Raw genomic sequence first — 24,944 nt, forward strand, 5'->3', positions numbered from 1 at the left:
GGTGCCTTTTAAACTACACCGCATATTTATTAGGTACTGAACTTTTTGTTTACAAGACATGTCTATGAGTTTTATTCTATTTCAGTTCTAGAACACAGCACATCACTACACTATCAGCACGAATTTAAACGCTTCCAAATAAAACACAAATAAAAAAAATCAAATCAACAATTTTTATAAATGTTAAAAACGAAATACATTTATAAATGTGAAAAAAATACCATAGTAAAAGTTTAAAAACACAAATTGACACACATTTTGAAAATATATACATACATGTATTAAATCTGAAAAAAAATTATGAAATACAGTTACAATTCAAATAGTTTACCTTATCAAAAACATAAAAATCATAAACAGCGTTAAATAGCAAAACTACTGTTATATATTGTTATGCCAAATCACACGCTTCGGTCTAGTGAATTGAAAATTGACAAACTTCAAAAAATTTCGAAAAACTACACTCGAAAATATGCGCCTAAATGTAGACAGCAATATTGGCACGCTTATCGCCCGGTTTGTGCTTTAGGTTAGTGCCTGCTATAGTGTATTTTCGTCCAATTCGCTTGTGAGCAAGTTAAATGTTTGTTGAGTTCAGTTTTGCTTCATTTTATTTGCAAGTAAAATTTGGAAAATTGCTTGTGCTGCAAGTAGTTGCTAATTTTTTGGTTTTTCATACAATTTTACTTTGTAGTGTGCATTGCTGTGGACATATTTGTTATTTGACTTGCAAAATATTACTTAATAGTAAACAGTAAAATTTTACATATTTTAATTCGTTATGATTGATAATTTTAATTTTAATTTTAATTTTAATTTTAATTTTAATTTTAATTTTAATTTTAATTTTAATTTTAATTTTAATTTTAATTTTAATTTTAATTTTAATTTTAATTTTAATTTTAATTTTAATTTTAATTTTAATTTTAATTTTAATTTTAATTTTAATTTTAATTTTAATTTTAATTTTAATTTTAATTTTAATTTTAATTTTAATTTTAATTTTAATTTTAATTTTAATTTTAATTTTAATTTTAATTTTAATTTTAATTTTAATTTTAATTTTAATTTTAATTTTAATTTTAATTTTAATTTTAATTTTAATTTTAATTTTAATTTTAATTTTAATTTTAATTTTAATTTTAATTTTAATTTTAATTTTAATTTTAATTTTAATTTTAATTTTAATTTTAATTTTAATTTTAATTTTAATTTTAATTTTAATTTTAATTTTAATAATTTTAATTTTAATTTTAATTTTAATTTTAATTTTATTTTAATTTTAATTTTAATTTTAATTTTAATTTTAATTTTAATTTTAATTTTAATTTTAATTTTAATTTTAATTTTAATTTTAATTTATTTTATTTTATTTTATTCCAAAAATTTTAATAAGAAAATGAGGATTAGAAAGTGTTAAATAAACCCACACTTTAAATTTACATTTGCACCAGAAAATTTGCTTTTAAAACACGTTTTCCTGCCATAGAATATTTGTATAGCTAGACCTTTTTCATAAAATATGAATTCTCCTTCTATTTGCAGACAAGCAATTTTTCCAATCAGAATTGTTGCTGGAAAAACGTGTGGATTTTTACTCAATTTTTGTTTATTTAAATTAAAGCAGTTTACAAAAATAGTAGATACTTCCTAAAAGATTGAAAATTTCCCAATAAGAACATAAAAATAGCTAATTAAAGGTAATTAATATTTGAAAATTTAATTAGCAGAGAAAAATAGACACAAATGTTCCAAAAAATAAAAAAATAGATAAAAGTCTGTTACAATATATAACTGTTATTCTAAAAGTTTCATTGGCAGCCGTTAAATAAATAACTGTTTATGTGTAAAGTATTAAAAATGGAGATGTTGTTAACTCACAGTACATAAAAATAGGTGAAAAATCACAAAAAAAAAAATAATATTAATAATAAACTTTAATTCTGTGTTTTGTATTTTGCCCTGTTAATTGACATCGTTGTTGTTGGCGTACTGACTTAGCTATAAAGTAAAAGAAAAAAATAAATTGCATTAAGAAAAGCGGATGGAATTATGCAAAACCAAAATTTCAAATTATCGGAAAATTCAACCAAATATTGACGAATTGTATTTGTAGGTGTAGAGTAAAGAGTAAATTTTTTTTATTCATGACCGAAAAAGTACTGGGAATTTGCTTTGCGGAAAGCTCATACGTATTTAGCTCATAACATTTCATAAATAATATACATACATGCATATATATTATATAGTTACTAATGTAAAAAGTGACAGTAAAAATTAAAATGAGAAAAATTATTAAAAAAAATATTTGAAAATTAGGAAAACAACATTAAATTCGCAATCTTTATCACCATTGTAATAAGAAATGGTTTATTAAAAGTATTATTATGGAATTATGCAATACTTTATATGTATGTATTTATGGAAAATTATTGATGAAGCTGTGCTGAAATTACAAAAAAAAAAAATAACTTAAATGTATGTTTTTTGAAGCAAATAAAATTTTGTCGTTTTTAAATGAGAGAATGTTTTTTTTAATATTTTTATTATTAGCAGTTTAATGAAAGTCGTCAGAAAATTGTGTAACGGTTACCCAAACCAGTCTGAACCGGCAAGTCTACATTAATTGTCATCGAAGTCATCTAAGGGCAGGCCCAGGAAATGTGTCCATTCAACTTTTCTATAGGAAACTTAAAAAAAGAACTGGTAAGAGCTACTTCACTACTTAGTTCCTCTTACTGAATACGTAACGATCGGTGAAAAATATAAGTTTCAGCCTTTTCTAAGCAATGGATGTTACTCCAATATGTTATTATAAATAAAAAGCACTCTTCTTCAATTTTAATATCACTTTAATATTCGGATTATTTACAATAAGCTCCTTTGACAAAGTTGCAGCGTCTATATACAAAAATCTCAAATCTTTTTCTGAAAATACTGTTTCGGTTTCACTTAAATTTACAAATGAATACTGATCTTGTAACACATAGTATATATGACATTCGGAATAAATTTCCATGATCAACATGCGAATTATAATTCCTTCCTCGCGCTCTTTGCGCTGCTCCAACTTCGCGTTTACGTGTATGGCCAATACGCCATCGAACTCATATGCATCCAATTCAATATCGGCATACCCCCATTCGTCCACAATCACTGATTTACTTGTGCATTTTCCAGCCACAAGCGCACCGGATATCACATCACAGTAAACACCTGCCGGCAGACATGTATGTAAACGCTCCCTCAGATCCCAGTTATTGCCGTTGAAGGCGATGAAACCACGATTTCCACGACAGAACGCAATTTGATTATCGCCATTGTCCCACCAATTTGACACTTCGGTGCCGCGCACTGCATTCTTAAAGCCCACCATATTATAGATTTGACGCCAACGATGCTCACACACCCAACCGTTAACACAAGCGCCATCTGCGTCAAATTTCGGTGAGAGTAATTGCTCATTTTCATCAGCTGGTGGTGCTTGATCATGATCTTGGAAATCGTACGAACTCATCATGCGTGTTATGCCGTAGGGGTAGGCTAATGCGAAAGCATTGGCCATTTTGTATTGCTTGGCATTTTTATAGGTGAGCACATTGCCACCTTCGCGTTGGTTATCATGATTATCGATGAAGACGAAAGCATGTCCGGAAGGTAGAAAACTCCACTCGGGACCCCAGTTACGCAACCACTTAAGTTGATTGTGACCACGAAAGGCACCACCTATTTCCTCCGAGAAGCGAAATTCCGTAACAGCGCCCAGCGGACTGTACTCGTACTTGCTGATCTGTTCATAACCATGATCGATGACCTCCTGATAGATGAAAGGACGCGCATTGCGCGCGAAACCATGCGCGGTGTTGAGGTCGCGCATACTGTCATAAATTAGCTGTTAAGAATATATGGCAAATAATTAGAACTGTATGAACAAATAGATTTAAGATTGTATTACCTTTAATTCTTCCGCCGACATATGTTTAGCGGCATCAACGCGAAAACCCGCCACACCTAACTCGATCAGATGATTAAGAAACCCCAATAGTTGTGTACGCACACGTTCACTACCCTGGTCCAAGTCTTTCAGGCGCACCAACTCGCAATTTTGCACTTGAAAACGATCATTCCAGTCCTGTATGTCGCACGTTGAATGAAAATCTTGCTCTATAAAAGGCACAGCTGGGAAATACTTCGCGCTTGGATAGGCTATCGAACCGCCAGTGCCGTACACGACACCATCATACGAGGCAGCCATATGATTGAGCAGCACATCGACATAAATACGCACTCCTACCGCGTTACATCTGCGCACCATATCGGCGAACTCGGTCTCATTGCCGGAACGCGTAATCAGTTTGTAGGAGACCGGCTGATAACGCTCCCACCACGGACGACCGGCGATCACTACATTCTCAGTGACGGGTGAGACCTGTTGCGTTGGATTAATCAAATGAGTAAGCATAAACAAATGTTTACTTCGCTATCTGGAGTAAGCGCTCACCTGTACACCGGCGAAACCGCGCGGGGCTAAAAAGCGCTCGCACTCCCACGCTATATCCGTCCACTTCCATTCGAAGAGATGTACGATGGTATTCCGCTCAGCCCACCAGTGTGGCTCGTGTTGTGCCTCGATGACGGTGATGAGTATCAGCAAGCCCACAATTAGATAACCCAAAATATTGGTTTTAAGCATTTATGAGCGCATTTGTGCTGACCGTTATACCGAGTGTGTACACACTATTCGCACTTCGCGCACACTTCCGAGCTTTTATAGGATTTTTTTTCGCGACTGAGCGTCTATGTATGTTTATCATTACTCGGTGCTTATCGTGCGCTTATCAGCTGATAACTAACTGCAAGATACTCGTGCTGATTTGTGTTTTATGAATAGGGTAGTGAAAAATTGCAGCACGTAATGCTACAAAAACAATGTGAGTGTGCTTCGATTCGGCCAATTGAACAATACGCTCTCAGCGTCTAACTAGTCAGTGGGCCGCTGTGCTGTGATGACGGAGCGTTACTGCAATCGGAGCATGTGTGGTAGCACCTGTTAAACAATTTACGATCTATCAGAATTATATGTTTTGCTGGTTTATTATTCTACTGTACATATATACGCCTCTTTTTATTTTACCTCACCGCGAGTTTTGGTAATCATGGGGACTTTACTTTTTTGGGGTGATTAATGTGTTTTAATAGCCAAATCAGTGTTGTTTGTTCACACAAAAACATTTGTATGTATGTATAAGCGTGTGTATAATAATGTTTGAGTAACAATTATTTCATTTATAATTTCATTCTGACTTGGCAAAATGCATATACTGTGCAGCAAAATATTAGCTTCAAATTTATTAGAAAATTTTTACGCGAACGGAGTGTACAATATATACATATATGGTCACAAAGAGAAGATTTAGAAGACTCTCTACGATTCTGAGATAGCATGTCAGGATAAATATATAGCTATAAATGTAGTTCTATAAAAGCATCTCTTGCGCACTCATCGCTTACGTCGCTCGCTTTACTCGCGCATTACTCTGCCCGTAGATGTTCCGCAGATTAACAGTGAACCCCGAGATCTGCTAGTAAACGGTGATCCGTTAATCCAATTCAACTATCAAATCTATAAAGTTACCTGTTGACACGGTGTTATTGCTATCTTTGCTGGTTTAAAAATAGTCGAAATTTTTTAAAACTTTGAACTATGAACTAAAATGATTGGATACTAGCAATTTGTTATGCTCATTAACTACTTCACTACTGGCTGCATTTGCAGGGACTTTGTCATTCCAAACTGTTTCTAGGTAGGGGTACAACCGGAAGAGATTCAAACTACTTATTGCGCTCCCTAGAAACAAAATGAGACAATTAGTGGCACTTTACACCGGCCACTGCAGACTAAGGTGTCATCTGAACAAACTCGGAAACTGCTCATCGGATGACGAGGTTAAGGCGTCAGGCAATGGGGTCTTTATATCCCCAAAGGCAAAGTATCGTGTCCATCAGTCCTGTAGCGCTTCTAAGGAGAGAACACAATAGATCTTGGGTCGTAGTGCGATTCTCAAATCAAATCTATTTAACTACTAGACCCTTGCACTTCGTTGATGTTCGCATCCACTGTATCCATAGCATATGCAAGGCTTTGAACTGACCAGCTTCAAAGTATTTCCCCAGAAAGTGTTCCTGAAATATACTATATGGGGCTTCAAGTATCTATCAGACATTCCGACGTCGGACTGTCGGATATATGTATGATTGATAATACCCTTATTATGATATATACTAACTGACAATTATATGTCTAGCAGTAAAACTATTATCAGACTCGGGCTAAGTGTTATCATTGGGCTAAACTAGTTGGTTAAATTTTTAAGTAGTTCATATGTGGATACAAAAAAATCATAACAAACTGTATTCTACAAAACGCTTTCTATTATTTGCGTAAGAGATACAAAATGTCCACAGTTTATTGGGACTATGTTTATATGGATATATGAATGCAAGTGTATTTCAACACTTGAATCATATTGACACCCATTTCAGTTTTTGTATTATAACTACCATTATAAACCGACACTTGTCAAAATGACTGGACAATTTTTTTGGGGAAGGCCATTGATATAATTGTGGCAATTTAGCATTTACTCATCACTGAAAGTCTCATATGTTCATTCGATATTGTTGAAGTGACGCGAGTAGACACTTTCCGGTACGCGAATATAATAATATTCACTAAATTTGCTCATCGGCAAAAATTGGAGGAATTGAGAGAGAGTGGGAGAGGGAGAAAGAGTCAGCGAGTGGTAAGAGCAAATTTTTTTTAATCTAATCAAGTGTCATTCAAATGAAAGAATAATAGAGTTAGGATATTTTGATAGTAGTTAAGTTATTAGAACAAGTGTAAACATACGTTTTTTAATAGGTACATACTTTTCTTTTTTTCACTCATATAAGGCACTTTGGTAATTTTGGTCTCACTATTAAATATAATTTATTTTGAATAAAAATATTTTTCCGATATCTTCACTGGTGCTTAATTTATATATTTTAAGGTGAACGAATCTGTTAAACTTCAAAATTGTGGAATAAGGAAAGTAGGCGTTGTTGTGAAGCGATTTAAACTATACCATTTATGGTTTGCATGTTTTGACGGATTAATATGAAAAGATTAACACCGGAAGAAAATTGTTTTGAAAACTATTCGCGACTATTAGGTTCCAGGTGTTAATTTTTAATTTTAAATTTATGGTACAGTAATTCTCACAGAATACACACTCGGTATTTCAAGCTGAGATTTTCGGATTATGAAAAGGCGCTACGTGGGTATCCAAACAAACAGGTCCATCAACTTTTTTGTGGGTAGCAACTAAGGCTAACCGCTGTGCCAACACGAAGTCTCACTGCGTCAGATTATGCAAAGAGCCAATTAATAGACTAGCGGGAGAAAACTCAGTTAAAATTAGCTGGGTACCTGGTCATATAGGTATAGGAGGAAATGAAAAGACGGATGAGTTGGCACGCTTAGGGACCGTTGCCCCCAGAAATTTCAGTTCTGTCAAGCGCTGCCTAAAGCAATGATTTCTAGGGGAACATATCATGTACTGGAACATGTGAAACACAGGTCGTACCACAAAACTACTATGGGGTAATGTTGACACTGGACAGACCAAAAAACTTCTAATTTTGAGCAAAAAAGAACTAAGCTGTATCACAGGGGTTATCACGGGGCACATACCTCGAAGAGGTCACCAGCAGAGACTCGGTATAGTAGAATCGGCAGAATGCAGGGCGTGCGCGGAAGATGAGGAGGCACTAGAGCATTATCTTTGCGAATGCCCAGCCTTCTGTCGGTTAAGAAGAGATACATTCCATGGCTCCCAATACACAAATCTAAGAGAAATTGTGCAGCTGATATGGAAAAAACTCAGAAACTTCGTTAAATCGACCGAGTTGTTTAGGTGATGCCTATTAGAGTACCCTCGGGCAGCACAATGGACTTAATGATGTCCTAAGTGCGGCCGCTTGCGGTCTGGCTCTTTTTGCCTCCCTTTTCAACCAAGTCACGCAGGAGGGAAAACCTGCACTTTATTGGCTGAGTAGCCAGTTTTTAGGAGTATTTCAATTCAATCGTTTGCGCTAATAATCTTGACTATTTCCAAATCTGGTCATAATTGTCGATATGAGCCAATTATGATAAAAAATATAAATAAATAGATAATTTCATATAATTTTTTATGTTCTAAGCCCTGTCCTATTCTTTCGTGGTTTTAAGTTGAATTTTGCAATTATTTAATCAATTAATTTTGATAAATGGCTGATTATTCAAAAATCTTGAAAATGAAAATAAGAGTATTTTGTACAAGTGTTTATAGTCAGCTTCTGAACCCTAGGCCAGTTTTCAGTTTACAACTTCGCATTCACATGTATGGCCAGTACGCCATCGAACTCGTCTGCACCCAATTCAATATCGGCGTATCCCCCGTCATCCACAATCACTGATTTACTTGTGCATTTTCCAGCCACAAGCGCACCGGAAATCACATCACAGTAAACACCCGCCGGCAGACAAGTGTGTAAACGCTCCCTCAGATCCCAGTTATTGTTGTTGAAGGCGATAAAGCCACGATTTCCACGACAGAAGGCAATTTGATTATCGCCATTGTCCCACCAATTTGACACTTCGGTGCCGCGCACAGCATTCTTGAAGCCCACCATATTATAGATTTGACGCCAACGATGCTCACAAACCCAACCGTTAACACAAGCGCCATCTGCATCGAATTCCGGTGAGAGTAATTGTTCGTTTTCATCTGCGGGTGGTGCTTGATCATGATCTTGGAAATCAAAAGAGCTCATCACACGTGTTATGCCATATGGGTAAGCCAGAGTGAATGCGGTGGCCATTTTGTATTGCTTGGCATTTTTATAGGTGAGCACATTGCCACCGTCACGTTGATTATCATGATTATCGACGAAAACGAAAGCATGTTCGGAGGGTAAGAAACCCCAAGCAGGACCCCAGCTTTGCAACCACTTAAGTTGATTGTGACCACGGAAGGCGCCACCAATCTCCTGCGAGAAGCGGAATTCCGTAACAGCGCCCAGCGGACTGTACTCATATTTATTAATTGTCTCGTGACCATGATCTATGACCTCTTGATAAATGAAAGGACGTGCATTGTGTGGAAAGCCGTGCACGATATTGAGATCACGTACACGGTCGTAGATGATCTACATTTAATATTTGTGGAGAAGTTTTAATAAAAATGTATAGAAATGTTGTAAACAAATATAATAACAGTACCTTCAAATCCTCTGCTGGCATATGTTTAGCGGCATCCACACGGAAACCCGCCACACCTAACTTAATCAAATGATCGAGGAACTCCACAAGACGTTCACGCACCCATTCGGTACTCTGATCCAAATCCTTCAAACTAACTAGTTCACAGTTTTGCACTTGGAAACGATCATTCCAATCATGGATTTCACAGCTTGGATGGAAATCGATTTCAGCGTAAGGCACAGCCGGGAAATACTTCGTACTCGGATTGGCAATCGAGCCGCCCGTGCCTTTTACGATGCCCTCATGTGAGGCAGCCATATGATTGAGCAGCACATCGACATAAATACGCACGCCTACAGCGTTACATCTGCGCAACATATCGGCGAACTCGGCCTCATTGCCGGAACGCGTAACCAGTTTGTAGGAGATTGGTTGATAACGCTCCCACCACGGGCGTCCCGCGATCACTACATTCTCAGCCACTGGCGAGACCTTTGTGTAGTGTGTTGGTTTAGTTATAATACCGCTAATAAAGCTACTATTTCAAGATTCTTACCTGTACGCCAGCAAAACCGTGTGGCGCTAAGAAGTCTTCACACTCCTTCGCTATATCAGCCCACTTCCATTCAAAGAGATGCACAATACTATTGCGATTACCCCACCAGTGTGGCTCGTGCTGTGCTTCTATTAAGCCACCGAGTAGCAGTAAGCCGACAATTAAGTGGCTTAAAGTATTTGTTTTCGACATTTCGTTGAAGTATTAGCTCTTCAAATTCAGTGAGTTGCCGAAGTTTAAAATAGTATGCGCGCTGCTGGGGATCTTGGCTGTTTTTATAGAGTTTTGTGCGAAGAATAAGTTAGCTTATCGTGGTCTTATCAGTTGATAACAGCAGGATTAAATTGCCAATTTTCGGTAACATAAATTAGCTTATCAAAACAAATTGTGATTTGAGTGCTACTAGTGGTCAACCAACAATGCCTCGCTGATAGAAGCTAACGAGTGGCAGGAGTATGGCTATATTGAGAGATAAGGGTCTGCGGTGTTAGTTGGTAAATAAAGCTATGATTTAAGATCTTTGAATGTTCATGAGATAGTTTAATTTATAATAAGAAATGCCACAATCTTAATATATATTGCTTCTTCGATATTTTTTTCCATTTATCAGCATGTAATTCAGTGATAATGACATAAGTGGTATACTCATGTATACTCAAATAAAAATATCATTAGCAGAACCTCTCTCCCTAGCTGTTGTGTGTGTCTTTGATACTATCGGAGAATTGCTTAGGAACTGTGTGTGTCTTTGATATATCCGATGAATGTGGACGATCACCATATACAAACGCCTAAAATATTTTAGTAGGAGGTTTGTCACAAATACATTTGGACGCAATGTCCAAGGTATAATACTACGAGAAGTAAGGTGAATTTGAGTATGAACTCTTTGTGAGTGACATCGACAGTCTCGAGGTTCCAATAGCGATGTCTGCTGTAAATAGAGTCCATATATAACACTTCTTTCTTTACAAAATTAGAATTCATATTTTTATTTATTTTCGATTTGAATTTATTTATGATTTAATAAATCTAAAAAGGGTTTCAAATTAGAAGTAGTAGAGAAGCAGTATTTACTTCATTCATTTCAATTATATTTTAAGTTGTACTGTTATGACTCTAATTCTTAATTCACTCTAGCGCCGTAACTTCTCACGTGCTTTCAACTCTTGTAGATAATACTTTCTCAATACAACCGTTAGATAGTAGATGACTTCTACAATCGAGATCATGCTGATACCAACAAAGAGACTGAAAGCGCTGCCCAAATTTGCTGAAAGTATTTTAAATATTTATCGATTTATTAGTGCCATTGGTTAAGATTATATGGGGCGATACTTACAAACCAGTGTCACCATATTTGATAGCAGATCACGACGTATGCGTCGATATATTTGATTGTTAATGAATATGTGAACTACGGAATAGTTCTCCTGCATACCGTTGCTGAAATGTAGAAGATAAAAGTACAGACTGTTAGTTAAGCCATTTTAAGGTTAGTTTTCCTTTAATAAAATCAAATTTGGAATTCATATAAGATTTAATAAGGACTGCTGTATTTAGGCCTTTCTACTACAAATGTTGATTCTTCTGTCTGTTTGACATATAGTCTATTGTTATAAAACACAACTTACTAAAACTGATCCACAGTCGGTATATCAATTTGTAAATCAGCATTCGTCAGTTCCACATTAAAGTCGATTAATTCGCAGGAATTCGGGCAGTAACATTGACTGTTTCGATAACGTCCAATTATGGTGGCTATAAAGGAATATAAATATAAATTAAAATCTATTTGTTATTTTCCTTATTCATCACTGAAAACCCACCGAAATTATCCAATAAGCAGGGTATGTCCTTGAAGGAGCAAATACGTTCCTGTGTGTCATTTGTGTAAAAGAAATATGTCAGGCAACCACAGATTTTAAGCATATTCTGCAGACGACATTCCAGCTCACAATTAACACCAACATATTTCTCGAAATGCTTGAGTGGAAACTCATGCGATAGAACACATTGACGCTCTTCCACCGACAATGCTTTCACCTCCTTCGAACAGTACGTCTCCGTGGGTCGTATCCCGACGAAAGTCTCCTGCTTAAGTGGCGTGAATTTGATGACAGCATGCGCGCTGGGGAAAGCATCATTCTCCGAGAGTAAAACTTTAAAACCATCTGAGTAGGCGCCCAACTCACCGTAATTCGTGTCATTGTAGTAAAGTATCAGTGAAAGACCATCGAACAGGCCCGATAATGCGTACTTACCAGTATAGTTTAAACTGTGCGGAAATGAGAAAATAATAATGACAATGAGAGCTCTATGTATAATTGTGTCTCACCCAGGCTGATTGAGGTTGAAGGAACAACAGTAGCCAAAAAATGTGCGTGATATTCCCAAGAGTTGCTTGCAATCCACAATTCGCCACTTGAAACGACAGCGAAATAGAATATCTTCACAATTCCATTGTAGATTTTTCATGAACGTCAATGTGCTTAGGTTATTAATGTCAATCAGTTGCTGCATCAATTCTATCTCTGGTATGCTGTAAGCATAGTCATCGTTGATAAAGCCAAAAGATGCTGTCAAAATTGGTATTATCTGAGATATATTTGAGCCGGGTGGTAGTTTGCTGCGGAAGGAATATCAAATTTTTATCAATATATAATAGTATAAATATGTAACTGATATACAGTGATCCCCGCTTAAGTACGAGTAATACCACAATAGTACTGACACTATTAAAGAATAATTAGAATATTTTAGTGAATACTCTATTAATAATACTCACAGCGTTGCGAGGTAGCTTTTTGCCTGTTCTATGTTGTAAAGTGTCTCCGGACATATAGTTACGGCTGGAAAAATAATACTATCAACCGGTGCATGGTCCTTCTCTATATTCATACGGGTTGGATTGCTCCGGTAACTCATATAAAATGTGTAGACCATTAATATTGCACAGATAAACATGATCAACGTGATGAGCATCCAAATAAAGCTGAAGAGAGAATTTAATAACATGAGTGTAAGAGATGTTAAATTTTTAGTTAAAGAAAGAGGGAATTGCAGTAAAAAATTGCTTTAGTAGTATTTGAGTAAAACTGTACATTTATGAGTCTATATGTTTATAAATTTCATTCTTTACATACCGCACCACTTTATTGGTGTCTCTGTCTTGCGTATACTTCAAGCCATGTATACTACTTGAGGCGCAAAATGCTAACCAAGTGCGCTTAATAGCTGCTAATAGTGGTGAAGATGATTGCTTCTTATGCTTGCCTTTCAGCTGAGCCATTTTGCTGCAATAAAGAAATAGTAAAGAATATAATAATAATTGTGATAATTGTTTTAATTCATGAATTAACTGTAAGTACTATACCAAAGGTAATACAAAGTGAAATTTTACATAAATATACCTATAATATGAATATTTGTATATATTTAATTGTTATAATCTGATTTTCTTTCTAAACTCCTTTTTAAATCTTAAAATTTATTTATTTTCTATTTATTATGTTTCTTGATATTGGCAAATATCTCCCTTTCGCCTTTTTGTCTTTTGAATTTCGCGACTATGTGCAAAGCGCTACAGAGCTCGAATCTGACAGTACTATAATTCTTTGAATGGTCTTGACATAACCACAAAACGCATGATAAGTTTGGATAATGCGTTCAACAGTTATAGACGTGTAAACATGGTGACTAACGCCGATATTCGCGCTATTTTAAAGTTTTCCTTCGTTGAATGGAAATCCGCTAGAGAAACGTTCCGTAAGATTAATGGTGTTTTGAGGGATGGTACCCTATCACTTCGAACTGCGGAGGATTGGTTTCGACGATTAAGAGCGGGTGAAAATGGATAAGCCAGCCGGCGGAACACCTGTGACGACGAATACCGATCAAATCATGGAAAACATCGAGTTAGACCGGCATTTGGCATCTCGTGACATCGCCCAGGAGATAGGAGCTAGTCACCAAAACATTTTAAACCATCTGCAGAAGGCTGGATACACAAAAAAGCTTGATGTTTGGGTGCCGCAAAAAAACCTTCTGGACCGAATCAATGCCTGCTGAAACGGAACGAACTCGACCCATTTTTGAAGCAGATGGTGACTGGCGACGAAAAATGGATCACATATGACAATATCAAGCGAAAACGGTCGTTGAATTGTAGCAAACAGTGGCCAAGCTGGGATTGTCGGCCATGAAGGTTTTGCTGAGTGTTTGGTGGGATTAGATGGGATATTGGATTGTTATATGAGCTGCTCCCATATGGCCAGACGCTTAATTCTACCATCTACTGCGAACAACTGGACCGCTTGAAGCAGGCGATCTACCAGAAGCGTCCTGAATGGCCAACAGGAAGGGTGTAGTGTTCCACCAGGACCACGCTAGACCACACACTTCGTTGATGACTCGTCAGAAGCTACGGGAGCTCGGATGGGATGTGTTATCGCATCCGCCATATAGCCCGGACATAGCGCCAAGTGATTACCACCTCTTCCTGTCCAAGGTGGTGTAAAGTTGAACTCAAAAAGGGCTTGTGAAAAGTGGCTGTCCGGGTCCTTCGCAAATAAGGAGGCGGGCATCTACGAAGAAGTTGCCGTCAGGAAGGAAACATATTATCGAACGAAACGGCAAATATTTGAACTAAATCCGATCACTGTAACATTTTTTATAAAGCATTGAATAAAGAGCAAATAAGTGGTTATTTGCCAACCTAATATTATTATATTTTATTATTTTTGATATTATTTTTTATTTTTAAAACCTTTTATTTTGTTTATTTTTTTCAATATTTTTCAATAGAAATTTAATAATTTTTAATTTTTATTTTTAAGTTAATTTTTTTTTAATTTTATTCATTTACTAAAAATTTTAAAATCTTCTCACTTCAATATATCACTGCGTTCTGTGTTCTGTTCTTTTGACACCTCGCTAATCAACTAACAAAATATAAATGTGTTGTTCTCCCGCCACTAAAACAAATAAATTGCTTTCTTTGGTGTCTAAAACAGACTAATATTCAATTAAAACGATTTATATTCAATTAAAATCGCATCAATTGCCTTAAACAACATATATTTTTCCCAGCGATAAGAAAAAAGGGCGTGCAAGAACATTTCAACTACATACTTATGCGCTTACATACTGCAATAAAGAACAGACAAGCATGGTTTTAGGCGCGTAAAGAAGCGTACTATAGCGTAAAGAATGAGAAAATTCTAAAAGCTGTCGATTACAAACACATTATGAGTACATACATTGAAAAAAGCAATTAAAAGCTCTTTTATTCAGTAAAGCGTGTGCTTTCGAATAACTTAACTATCTACTTAGCTAAGTTCTAAACCACAAGCATTAATGTTAATGCAGCGCTAATGTCACCTTCGTGTTGAGCGTCATACGCACTTAATCGACATTCAACTCAGTGTAGACATCTGCCGAAATAGCTCAGTTGGGAGAGCGTTAGACTGAAGATCTAAAGGTCCCCGGTTCAATCCCGGGTTTCGGCAGTCAATTATAATTTTTTAATTATTTCATAAAAGCAATTTAAAATATTCTAGTTGAGGAAATAAGTAAAATAAAAAAATAAATATTTCAATTATTTATTTAAACTAACTTGTTCAGCAACAAAATGTGCCTTGTTTACTTGCATTCGCTTGCTGACGTTCGCATTTCGAAACGAGTGTACGAAAATGAAATTGTATAAATACTCTGGAAGCAAACACACAAATCACTTGACGACTAATTCGTGCTGTTTACCATAAATACTTTGTTTTACGTAAGGTGTTTTGTGGAATTCAATGCGCGACTGAAATTCAGCTGACAACAGCAACAGTTGGACATTGGCACGTGTATATGTATGTATATGTCGAGTAAATAAATGTTTACGTACAAGTAAGACAATAATTGGAGTACCTGCTTTGTAATCACGAGTGCCAGAGCGGATGTTTTGAATACAAGCAATTGCTGTCCTACAAAAATAGAAACAAAAGCGAAAATTTGCAAAGTAATCAATCAAAAAGTGTACGCGACGAGTTCACGTTTGTCAACCAAAGTTCATTCAACTCCGTCATCGAATTTAATCACTTGATTCAAATCACTAAAATTAAATTAAATGTGTGTACATATAAAAAAAAGTATGACCTTCGTAGCTAATAGTGCTATGTCAAGGCCACAGACAAGCCTCCTGCCAGTGAGTTTCAATTGTATTAAAGTAATCTACTTCATATATACATAAAATTAGTTCACTTAGAGAGTAATAGCAATCAGTATTTATAAATAGAAGATCATGTTTTCATAACATCTATATTTACTCATATGTAACTTCAGTGTATACATAAATAAATAAAAATAATTCGCCTTTGCCCTAAAATACATTATAAAAAAAAATACAAATACAAATTAGGCAACTTTCGTTAACTTTTTTTTTTAAGAAAGTACTCGATTGATTGTATCGAAGTTTTTTACACATAATAAGGTATATTTTCAGTTACATTTCAACATTATTTTTTTACAGAAATATTGGAAAATAACGGAGTTATGTGCTGTCTTCGGAAGTGCCAAAAAAAAGTTCTCTAACTGCTGACATGATTCCGGCCGAATGAGTTGCTGAAACAAAAAAATTAAGAAAGGCTATTAAAGTTAAATAAATTTCCTATATAATGACCTACGATTTTTGAAAAATAGCAAAATTTGACAAAATGCCGTAGTTCTGAAAAAAATTTCGTTTTTTTAGGTAAAAAAATGGTCCTTTTTTTAATGCCAAATTTACAATTTTCAACCATTCAAAAGATATCGTAGGTCATTGATTGTATAGTAAATATATTCAAGAATACTCAGTTTGACTTTGAAGTCGATCGGTCAATGTATCGTTGAGTTATGATGTCAGAAGTTTTGAGAAATGTCGTTTCGAGAAAATTGCATTTAAAGTTTCGACTATAGCTGCTTATACCATCGAGCGGTCGATCTTTAGAATGCTGCCATTCAAAAACTATTCAAGGTACGATCTTACCGCTATCACAGGATATTTTCGAAAATATAAACTATCGAATAAGCAAAAAATAAAATAATCGATTTTTTTAAAATGTCACACTGGTATAGCCCCTTAAGAACAAAGAACAAGAGAGGGACAGTGAGCCCCTCGATGCAACCCAAAAATATATGGTGCAACCCATATCTATTAAATTAATTCGCCCATAATAGGAGGATATCTGGGGAATCTTTTACGCGTCAAGAACACCACAATTTTAAAGGTATTGCCAGCGAATCACCTCTCCATTTGACAAATGTTTTCTGTAATAATCGATTTAGCATCGAACCAATGAAACGAATTTTATGAGTAATTTTTATTTACTATGGATATATATAGAAGTTAGTGGTCTACAAAGTCACTAACGAAAAAATAGACGAAAAATAAAATGATGCTTTTTTTTAGACAGTTTTTAGGACAGCTGACAATAGGTCAGTGACAAAGATTGATAGACTGGTGCAGGTGGACCATAATTCATATCAATAATGCAGCAATATCAGTTTCTGGCTCTTTCAAATCCGAACTTTTGATGTAATAATCCAAAAATTATGATTTTACGACCCTACTAGGCAATAGTCAAACTACTTTCAATACCAATTGCGATTCATCAGTTTTTATATGATTCAGAATATGACCGACAGCTTGTTAAAATGGTCTGTAATCTTTAAAGTTTTTGGTCAGAAAACACTATTGATTGAAATGAGCTTAATATCATTCAGGGTAATTGTCTGAATTACAAAGCAATACTGATTTTCAATGGGGTCACAGAATCTGATTGGGTTTTCCACTTGTCGAATATAAACAAATCTAATATTTGAATCAACTGTCCCAAATTTATAAATTTCAAACATATAATTACTTCATTCTGACAAATATCAGAGTCCACAACAACCCTGAATGAAAAATATATTCTGTAATGGCAATGCACTATGTCATCAAACCTCATGCACTCTTTTTCTACTTTTCTTAGAACGCGTTGGAGTCAGAGATCAATATCAGTAATTTCATTTTGCAGAGGCGGCCCTTCCTATGAAAGCGGAAAGCTATGTATCATATTAAAAAATGAGAATAGCGGGTTTAGAAGTGAGACCTCGATTTTTTTACCACCGTTGGAGCAACCATAGAATTTTACACACTCAAAAATTTCAAAAGAAAAACCCTTTTTTTGTTTTTTAAAACTCTCTACGAGTTTTTCTTGTGTTTTAATTTATTTTATTTTGAAGTAAATCATTTACTTTTTACTACCCGTTTTCGTAGTCAAAAAACCATTTTTGGAAATTACATGTCTTGCGTAGTAATATTTTAACAAATGGAAATATTTTATTTTTCATTTCGTCTTACAAATTAGATTGTCACTTATACTGATTGTTGGCTTGTTTAGTTTTTGTCCGTTTATTCTTTGTTTTACTACACTTCTTCGCGCAATGACTTCATAACAAATGTATAAATTAGTTAATTAATTTTAGTAGTATTTAGTAGTAAATATATATAGAGTTCTTTATATATTTGTGTATATATTTAAATATTACAATTCCATGCGAGCGGAAGAGCTCTTTTTAAACATTTTTTAATGTTCAAGGCATTCTGCGGTTTTACTTTAATTCTTTCTTTCTTAAATAAAAAATAATATTTTTATAAAATCAATTCACAATTACATTAAAAAGCGCTAACAGTGCGTACATTCATACATATATGTGTGTGTGTGTGTGTTTGTATAAATTAAATGTTTCTACTAAACAATTCTCATTAAACTTAACTTTAAATAAATTAACAATTCATGGACCAAGTCCATAGTTATTAAACAATTGCATTGTTCAAAAGCAAAAAAAAAAATATTAAAGATAATCACTAAATTGGCACCATTTTCGTATTATATACTTTAGATGCGTTGCATAGTTTTAGCGGCAACTGTCTTTTATCGTGCAAATCTTTTTATTGAACTTCGACGAACAGCCCAAAAAATTATTTATTAATGCTGACTCTTGTTTTTAATATTTAATTACTATTTTTCTGGCTGAGTACCTTTATCACGCTGCATGTGCATGTGGGGCGGTGTGTATTTTTAATAGTTACCACGCCTACTAACAGTACATTTTATGTATTTTATTTTATTTTTCTCTAAGCAACACACATTACTCTCGCACTTAAATTCACTATGCCTTAATAATTACTTAAAATAATAATAAAAATTACGCTGCTTAAATCACTAACTGTCTGTCTGCTTTTTTCTTGTCTAACTAGCACAGCTTCATATAGCTAGAATGCGCTTATATACTAGCTCAGTTGTTGCTTTCCAGTATCATTGTTCCACGCACTCAGTGCCCGGTTTCATTGATACTCCCCGCCGCCAAAGTCAAGCCATTATCCACACCAGTTAGAAAACGTGGATTCGCGCCATTCGACGTCAGTGTCGTTGTACCAGGCGCAACGGCGGATGGTTCCTTAACATCATTAGCTGGATTGTCCCACCATTGACGTTCACCCGAACCGAAGATGTTGTAGAATGTAGCGCAGAAGATATACACGAAGGCGGCAATAAAGAAGACGATCTGCCATTGACCCATTGAAGGCTGGAGAAAATGAGAGGGAGAGCACGAATTATTATTTAACGCTTAACACAAAAATTTATAAACATTAGACTATGCTCACAGGCAAAATGCTCAAAATAAACTTTAATCCTCGAACAAATACACACCTTTTTATCGATTAAATTTCCAGCAGCGATGGGCGCCAACAGACCCGCCAAGTTCGCCGAACAATTTGTGATGGCCATCAGGAAACCGGCAAAACGTGGTGACAGATCCAAGTGATTGATTTTGAAGCCAGAGTAGATACCACCATTGAGACCGACACCCACCGTGAGTATGGCAAGTGTCAAGGCACGATCACAGCCTGTGTAGGAGGCGGCAATAAGGGCCAGACCTGGACCATATTGACCTGTAGAAAATGCAAATTATAAGTATACATAAATAAAATACTCTCTTCTACCGGTTACTTACCAATACTGTTGATAATTTTTCTGGTTGATGTGTGTGTAAAACGGTTTGATGAGATCATCCAATCCGCAATTACCGAAATGAACATCGAGAACAGCCACATAGCCAAATAGGGGAGGGATGAGAGCAAACCGTTAGCCTTCAAGGAGAAGCGCAACACTTGTTTCATGTAAGTGGGCAATTCAGTCATTAGTGTTTCATAACCATAGTTGTGACCCATGTGGGCAAGCAAAATGGCGTAGAAGGGCAGACACTTGAGGATGGACTTGTAGGGAATTGCTGGTACCTGGTAAAAATGAAAGAGAAAGAAAATGTATTCAAAAGATATTCGAAGCAAGGTTGATTTTATGTTATCTTTAGGGTTTATCTTTCTTTGTAAATATCTTCTAAATTTTAGTAGACACCTACCTTCTGATCGCCAGTACCCCAGAGACTAGTATTGATGTATTTCTTCTCGCGTTCATCGATGTGTGGATGCGATGAGGGATCCTCATAAACCAACCATAAGAAAGCAATCGACCAAATTGTACCGACAGCGCCGAAAACATAGAAAATCGATGGCCAACCACCAGAGAAACCATACTCCGCCAACAGACCCGACAAGGGCATAGAAATGATGGTACCAAATTGCGCACCCGCATAAACCGCCGCACCCATACGTGAGCGTTCATTGGGCGGAATCCATTTGGCGAGCAGCGCGTGGGTACATGGCACAATTGGACCTTCACCAAGACCCTGAATGAAGCGTACAGCGCAGAGACCAAAGATACCACCTTCATAAGCAGCAACGGGGACGAGGAAGGCGAACACAGAGTTCACAAGCATACCCCAGCCAAGGAAATTCATGGCACCGTACTTTTTCGCCAAAATACCGAAGGGAATCTAAAGCAGAGAGTGTAAGGAGTGTAATGTGAATGTTAGGTTTTTTAGTTAATTGATTATTAGTTATGACTAAGTTTTGTTACTCACTTGGGTCAGCACATAACCGTAGAAGAAAGATGATAATATATAGCCCTGTAAACTGTTGCTCCATACGAAGTCGCCATCTTGTCCATTTTCCTGTAGAGCAAAAGAAAGAAGTCAATAAATAATGGGAGCACCTAGATTTGCCGAAGCGTTTTTTTTTCGAAGGTGATGCTCATCAGAGTGATGACTGCTGATATTTACTTACCACAACTGTTAGATTTTGATCAGGGCATTCATCGTCGACGACATCTTCATGGTCACCCTTGATAGCGGTATGGTTGACCATCGCCACAATGGCTACGGACATATTCGTACGCATCACGTAAGCATTGGCCATGCCCAGAAAGAGCATGAAAGTGACAAAATATCTTGTTGAGAAACATCCTGAAAAGAGGCAAGAAATTCCATGGGTTAGAATTGAATATAAGATAGTAAATTGTAGTTGACATACTTTGTAGAAAAAGAAATGTACTAAAAGTTAAGCTTTTCAGAGCAAACCACTAAAAGTGTATTAAATTGTATTAAAATTGTGCTAAAAATATACGAAGGTATCAATAGTACTAAAATTTACTAAATATATTAGAACTTAAATTTAAACAAAAACATTACACTAAATGAGTGCTAAAAATGTACTAAATTTTTTAATAAAATGTTTAATTTGGTGTAATAAAATTACTAAAAATAAAACTAAATCTTCGTAAAAACATAATTCTCAAAAATTATAATACCATTAACTAGCTATTAATGCATTGAATCTATAGTGTTTGAATATCTTTTTTTAGTATACCTCATCATTATGAATGAAATAACGCTTTCTTCTAGTACTCATAACGAATTCCTCACTACCAAACGCTAACGAGTTATTTTATTTACATTTGTATCTAAAAATTTCCGTTGAGCCGACAAGCAATTAGCGTAGGCGTCATATACCGTAAGTACTCTTTTTCGCAGTCTAGGCGCTAAAAGCTTGTGAATTCGAAGTAACTAAGTTGTGTAACTAAGTCGTGCAAGTGCTGAAAAGAATGCGAGCCGTGGCGTTGCTCGACATGCCACGTGAATGTCATGAGCTATGAGAAAATATTTGTTTTTGTAAAAACTTGTATAATTTAAAGATCTTCCGCGATAAATTGGAAATTTAATTTCTTGTGAAAAATAGAAAATAATAATTTCAGTGCAATTTGCATTTTGCGTTTATTTCTGTTTGCAATTAACATTTCCGGCTATTGATCATTGCTTTGCACCAGCGTCACTGATCTTAATCAATACAAATGTTTTCATCCCAGAAAACTATAAAAAATATATATTTTCAGCTGCGCGTTTAGCAGATTTGCGAAATGATTTCTACAAAGTGTTGAGTTTAATTAAGACAGATATGAGTATGAAAATGTATATAAGAGATGTATATGTATATAAAGCTGTGTATGTACCTGCGCTTCTTTGAGCGCACATTGACAGGCTATTAAAGCGTGTTTTAAAAATAGACCAAAGAAATATTCCTTTTTTGTTTTTGCACTAATTTAGCAGGTTGGGCAAAATCTGGGCAAAATCATTTTTGGCAATGGTTTATATTTTGTGAGCGGCGGAACTAATTTTTCGCCAGAAATAGCTTCAAGCGCTTCAAATGTTGAGGTTTTGAAAGGAAAATTCAATTTTCAATTTTTTTAGAAATACTGGATTTTTGAAATAATTATTGAATTTGGGTTTTGCATATTAATTTTCATTTCCAAGAAGCCCTCAATTTTTTCGAAAGTATTTATATTTTTTTAAATAACTTGGCAATACTTTTAAAATCTTTTTGAAGTAATCTCTGATAAAAAGAAATAATTTATTACTTCTTAGGTTTTAACATATAATTTTTAGTTTCAACGCTTTTCTGATGTGATTTTTACTATTCTATACAACTTATAATCAAATTAAATATATGTATTGCTGAAACCTTCTATGAATAAAAATATAGGCTTCTATTCTGTATCTTATTTGAAGTCAAATTTATCTTTATGTGATATTATCAGTAAAAATTTATCTGATACACATGTCAGAAAGCATGTATATGAATTTCAGATATGCATATGCACCAACAATGCCCACACCCAAAGCTTGAATTTTATCAGTAAAGTAATTGGCTTGATTTCATTAAGCGCTTCATTAATAATAATAAACAACAAATTAATGCAAAAATTCAACTATCAGCGAAAGTATGGCGAAAAACAATTTCGCAATCAGTCCAATAATGTACTAAAACAATAAAAATGAAAGCGACAGCACACTAAGTGATTACTTAATTTCCTCTGCGAAATATGAGGGTTAACGGTAGAATATTTATATACATATGTATCTGTGTTATATATAGAATTGTGACACAAAAAATGCTCGCTTAAGCTTTTAGTGTCTGTCAATTTCCGCAGACGTCAGCATGATAGTCGAGCACACGTGCATGACGGCACCAATGGAAAGCAACAAGCGACCCAAAGCTTATCTATGCGGCGGGTAATGAGTGAAAATTCTTTGCAAAAACTACAAGAACTGTGTAGAGTCGAAGAAAAGATTATGTGGTGCGCGGGTAAGTATATATGTACCTACATATATATATACATAAATGAATATAATATACATATGTGCACGCTTGTGTTTCTGCATTGAATGAGCTCAGCATGTTGGCTGTTTTTTTGGCTGTATATTTGCTTAGTAAACGGTTTTCGAGTGCGAATTTACAAACATATATATGTAGATAGGTATACAAATAATCACTTTTTATATTTTTTTAAATAAAATAAAATAAAATAAAATAAAATAAAATAATATGAAATAAAATAAAATAAAATAAAATAAAATAAAATAAAATAAAATAAAATAAAATAAAATAAAATAAAATAAAATAAAATAAAATAAAATAAAATAAAATAAAATAAAATAAAATAAAATAAAATAAAATAAAATAAAATAAAATAAAATAAAATAAAACAAAATAAAATAAAATAAAATAAAATAAAATAAAATAAAATAAAATAAAATAAATTAAAATAAAATAAAATAAAATAAAATTAAATAAAATAAAATAAAATAAAATAAAATAAAAAAATTCCAAAATTTTCATTTTCGCGATAAGAATTGAATATGACACACAATTGATAGACACATGTTCGCCATTATGTACACGGAGGTGTGCTAGCGCAAACGCAAACTGCGCTAAAGTCTCGTGCTAAGCAAGCAATCATAACGAAATCATGCTGCGTAACTAAGCAATGTCACACACACACATACAAAAGATTTGTATGAAATGAAATTCAGTATTACGTATTACTTATGAGGCACATGGAAATTTCTTATGATTATCATGAATAAGAGCAACAGAATCATGAGTGTTGCCAGGGGTAACTAACATATATAGAACCAACGAGTCACCTTCCAGAGAAACTAATATTTACTTCAATTTGTTTGAGTTGCGTTGTAATGTTTACAAACGCAGAAAGCGTATAGCTAACAAAACAAACGCATACATGTACAAATATTATGACAACAGCTCGAATTCCACTTAAAAGTAGAATCAATGCAGATATTTGAAATGGAAAAATATAGAAATAGCGCGAAATGAGAATAAATGCCGTGACTAAAATAATTTAATATGCGATGGCGTAAGCTAATAAGCGTTGAAAATAGTGTTACATATGCGTACAGTTAAGTTTTTTGTGTAGCTTTAATTATGGCTAACTCTCTGAGCAACTGTTGAGCGACGCGACGTATACGCAACATTGAAAAGAGTTTGGTTAGTCGCTTGCACCTTTGGACAGTCACTGATGTAATCCGTTACTTATACTGTTATTGAGTCATATAGCTCATTTGTTAGTTGTATATATGTATTCTTTTATGGTGCTGAGCTCAGCGCGCTTTCATTTTAATTACCACAATTTTTCTTACAGTTTACGCAGTTAGCAGCTTTCAAGGCTGCATATTGTACTGTTCATTATTTATAAAAAAAAATTATAGCAATATTAAGAAAAAAATAAAGGATAATTAAAAAATATATAAAATGAAAATAAAATAAAATACAAATTGCTCAGCCATGACTCGGTATGAATAGCAGCAGGTAAATAGTTAATTATACAAACAGCA

The 24,944-nt window shown here is 34.6% G+C and overlaps 4 protein-coding genes and 1 non-coding gene across 6 annotated transcripts in view; 1 reads left to right on the plus strand and 4 right to left on the minus strand.

Moving 5' to 3' along the window:
- Window positions 1–2,797: 2,797 nt before the first annotated feature.
- Window positions 2,798–5,049, minus strand: LOC105215131 (alpha-amylase-related protein). The gene is made up of 3 exons (XM_029042198.2): window positions 4,502–5,049; window positions 3,956–4,429; window positions 2,798–3,892 (listed from the first exon to the last, which is right to left on the minus strand). The coding sequence occupies exons 1-3, from the start codon at window positions 4,691–4,693 to the stop codon at window positions 2,813–2,815; spliced, it is 1,746 nt and encodes a 581-aa protein (XP_028898031.2). The 5' UTR covers window positions 4,694–5,049; the 3' UTR covers window positions 2,798–2,812.
- A 3,248-nt stretch (window positions 5,050–8,297) lies between these two features.
- Amyrel_1 (alpha-amylase-related protein) lies at window positions 8,298–10,103 on the minus strand. The gene is made up of 3 exons (XM_011188859.3): window positions 9,843–10,103; window positions 9,305–9,778; window positions 8,298–9,231 (listed from the first exon to the last, which is right to left on the minus strand). Exons 1-3 carry the CDS (start codon window positions 10,032–10,034, stop codon window positions 8,404–8,406), a joined length of 1,494 nt encoding a protein of 497 aa, XP_011187161.2. The 5' UTR covers window positions 10,035–10,103; the 3' UTR covers window positions 8,298–8,403.
- A 562-nt stretch (window positions 10,104–10,665) lies between these two features.
- Window positions 10,666–13,154, minus strand: LOC105215130 (sodium channel protein Nach). The gene is made up of 7 exons (XM_011188904.3): window positions 12,989–13,154; window positions 12,631–12,837; window positions 12,181–12,471; window positions 11,672–12,120; window positions 11,477–11,603; window positions 11,185–11,288; window positions 10,666–11,115 (listed from the first exon to the last, which is right to left on the minus strand). Exons 1-7 carry the CDS (start codon window positions 13,132–13,134, stop codon window positions 10,979–10,981), a joined length of 1,461 nt encoding a protein of 486 aa, XP_011187206.2. The 5' UTR covers window positions 13,135–13,154; the 3' UTR covers window positions 10,666–10,978.
- A 2,125-nt stretch (window positions 13,155–15,279) lies between these two features.
- On the plus strand, window positions 15,280–15,352 carry Trnaf-gaa (transfer RNA phenylalanine (anticodon GAA)). Its single transcript has one exon. It is a non-coding gene; the product is annotated as a tRNA-Phe (tRNA).
- A 2,999-nt stretch (window positions 15,353–18,351) lies between these two features.
- The window catches only part of Picot_4 (putative inorganic phosphate cotransporter), a 56,938-nt gene continuing 50,345 nt past the window's right edge, over window positions 18,352–24,944 (minus strand). For both annotated transcript variants that reach the window (XM_011188857.3, XM_011188856.3), the window contains 6 exons: window positions 21,040–21,218; window positions 20,838–20,927; window positions 20,277–20,750; window positions 19,872–20,154; window positions 19,568–19,809; window positions 18,352–19,442 (listed from right to left, as the gene is read on the minus strand). In XM_011188857.3, coding sequence (XP_011187159.2) covers window positions 19,188–19,442; window positions 19,568–19,809; window positions 19,872–20,154; window positions 20,277–20,750; window positions 20,838–20,927; window positions 21,040–21,218 — 1,523 coding nt within the window. In that variant the 3' untranslated portion in view covers window positions 18,352–19,187. The remainder of the gene's footprint in view (window positions 19,443–19,567; window positions 19,810–19,871; window positions 20,155–20,276; window positions 20,751–20,837; window positions 20,928–21,039; window positions 21,219–24,944) is intronic.

This window comes from Zeugodacus cucurbitae, chromosome 6, assembly GCF_028554725.1.
Source record: "Zeugodacus cucurbitae isolate PBARC_wt_2022May chromosome 6, idZeuCucr1.2, whole genome shotgun sequence".
Classification (NCBI taxonomy): domain Eukaryota; kingdom Metazoa; phylum Arthropoda; class Insecta; order Diptera; family Tephritidae; genus Zeugodacus; species Zeugodacus cucurbitae.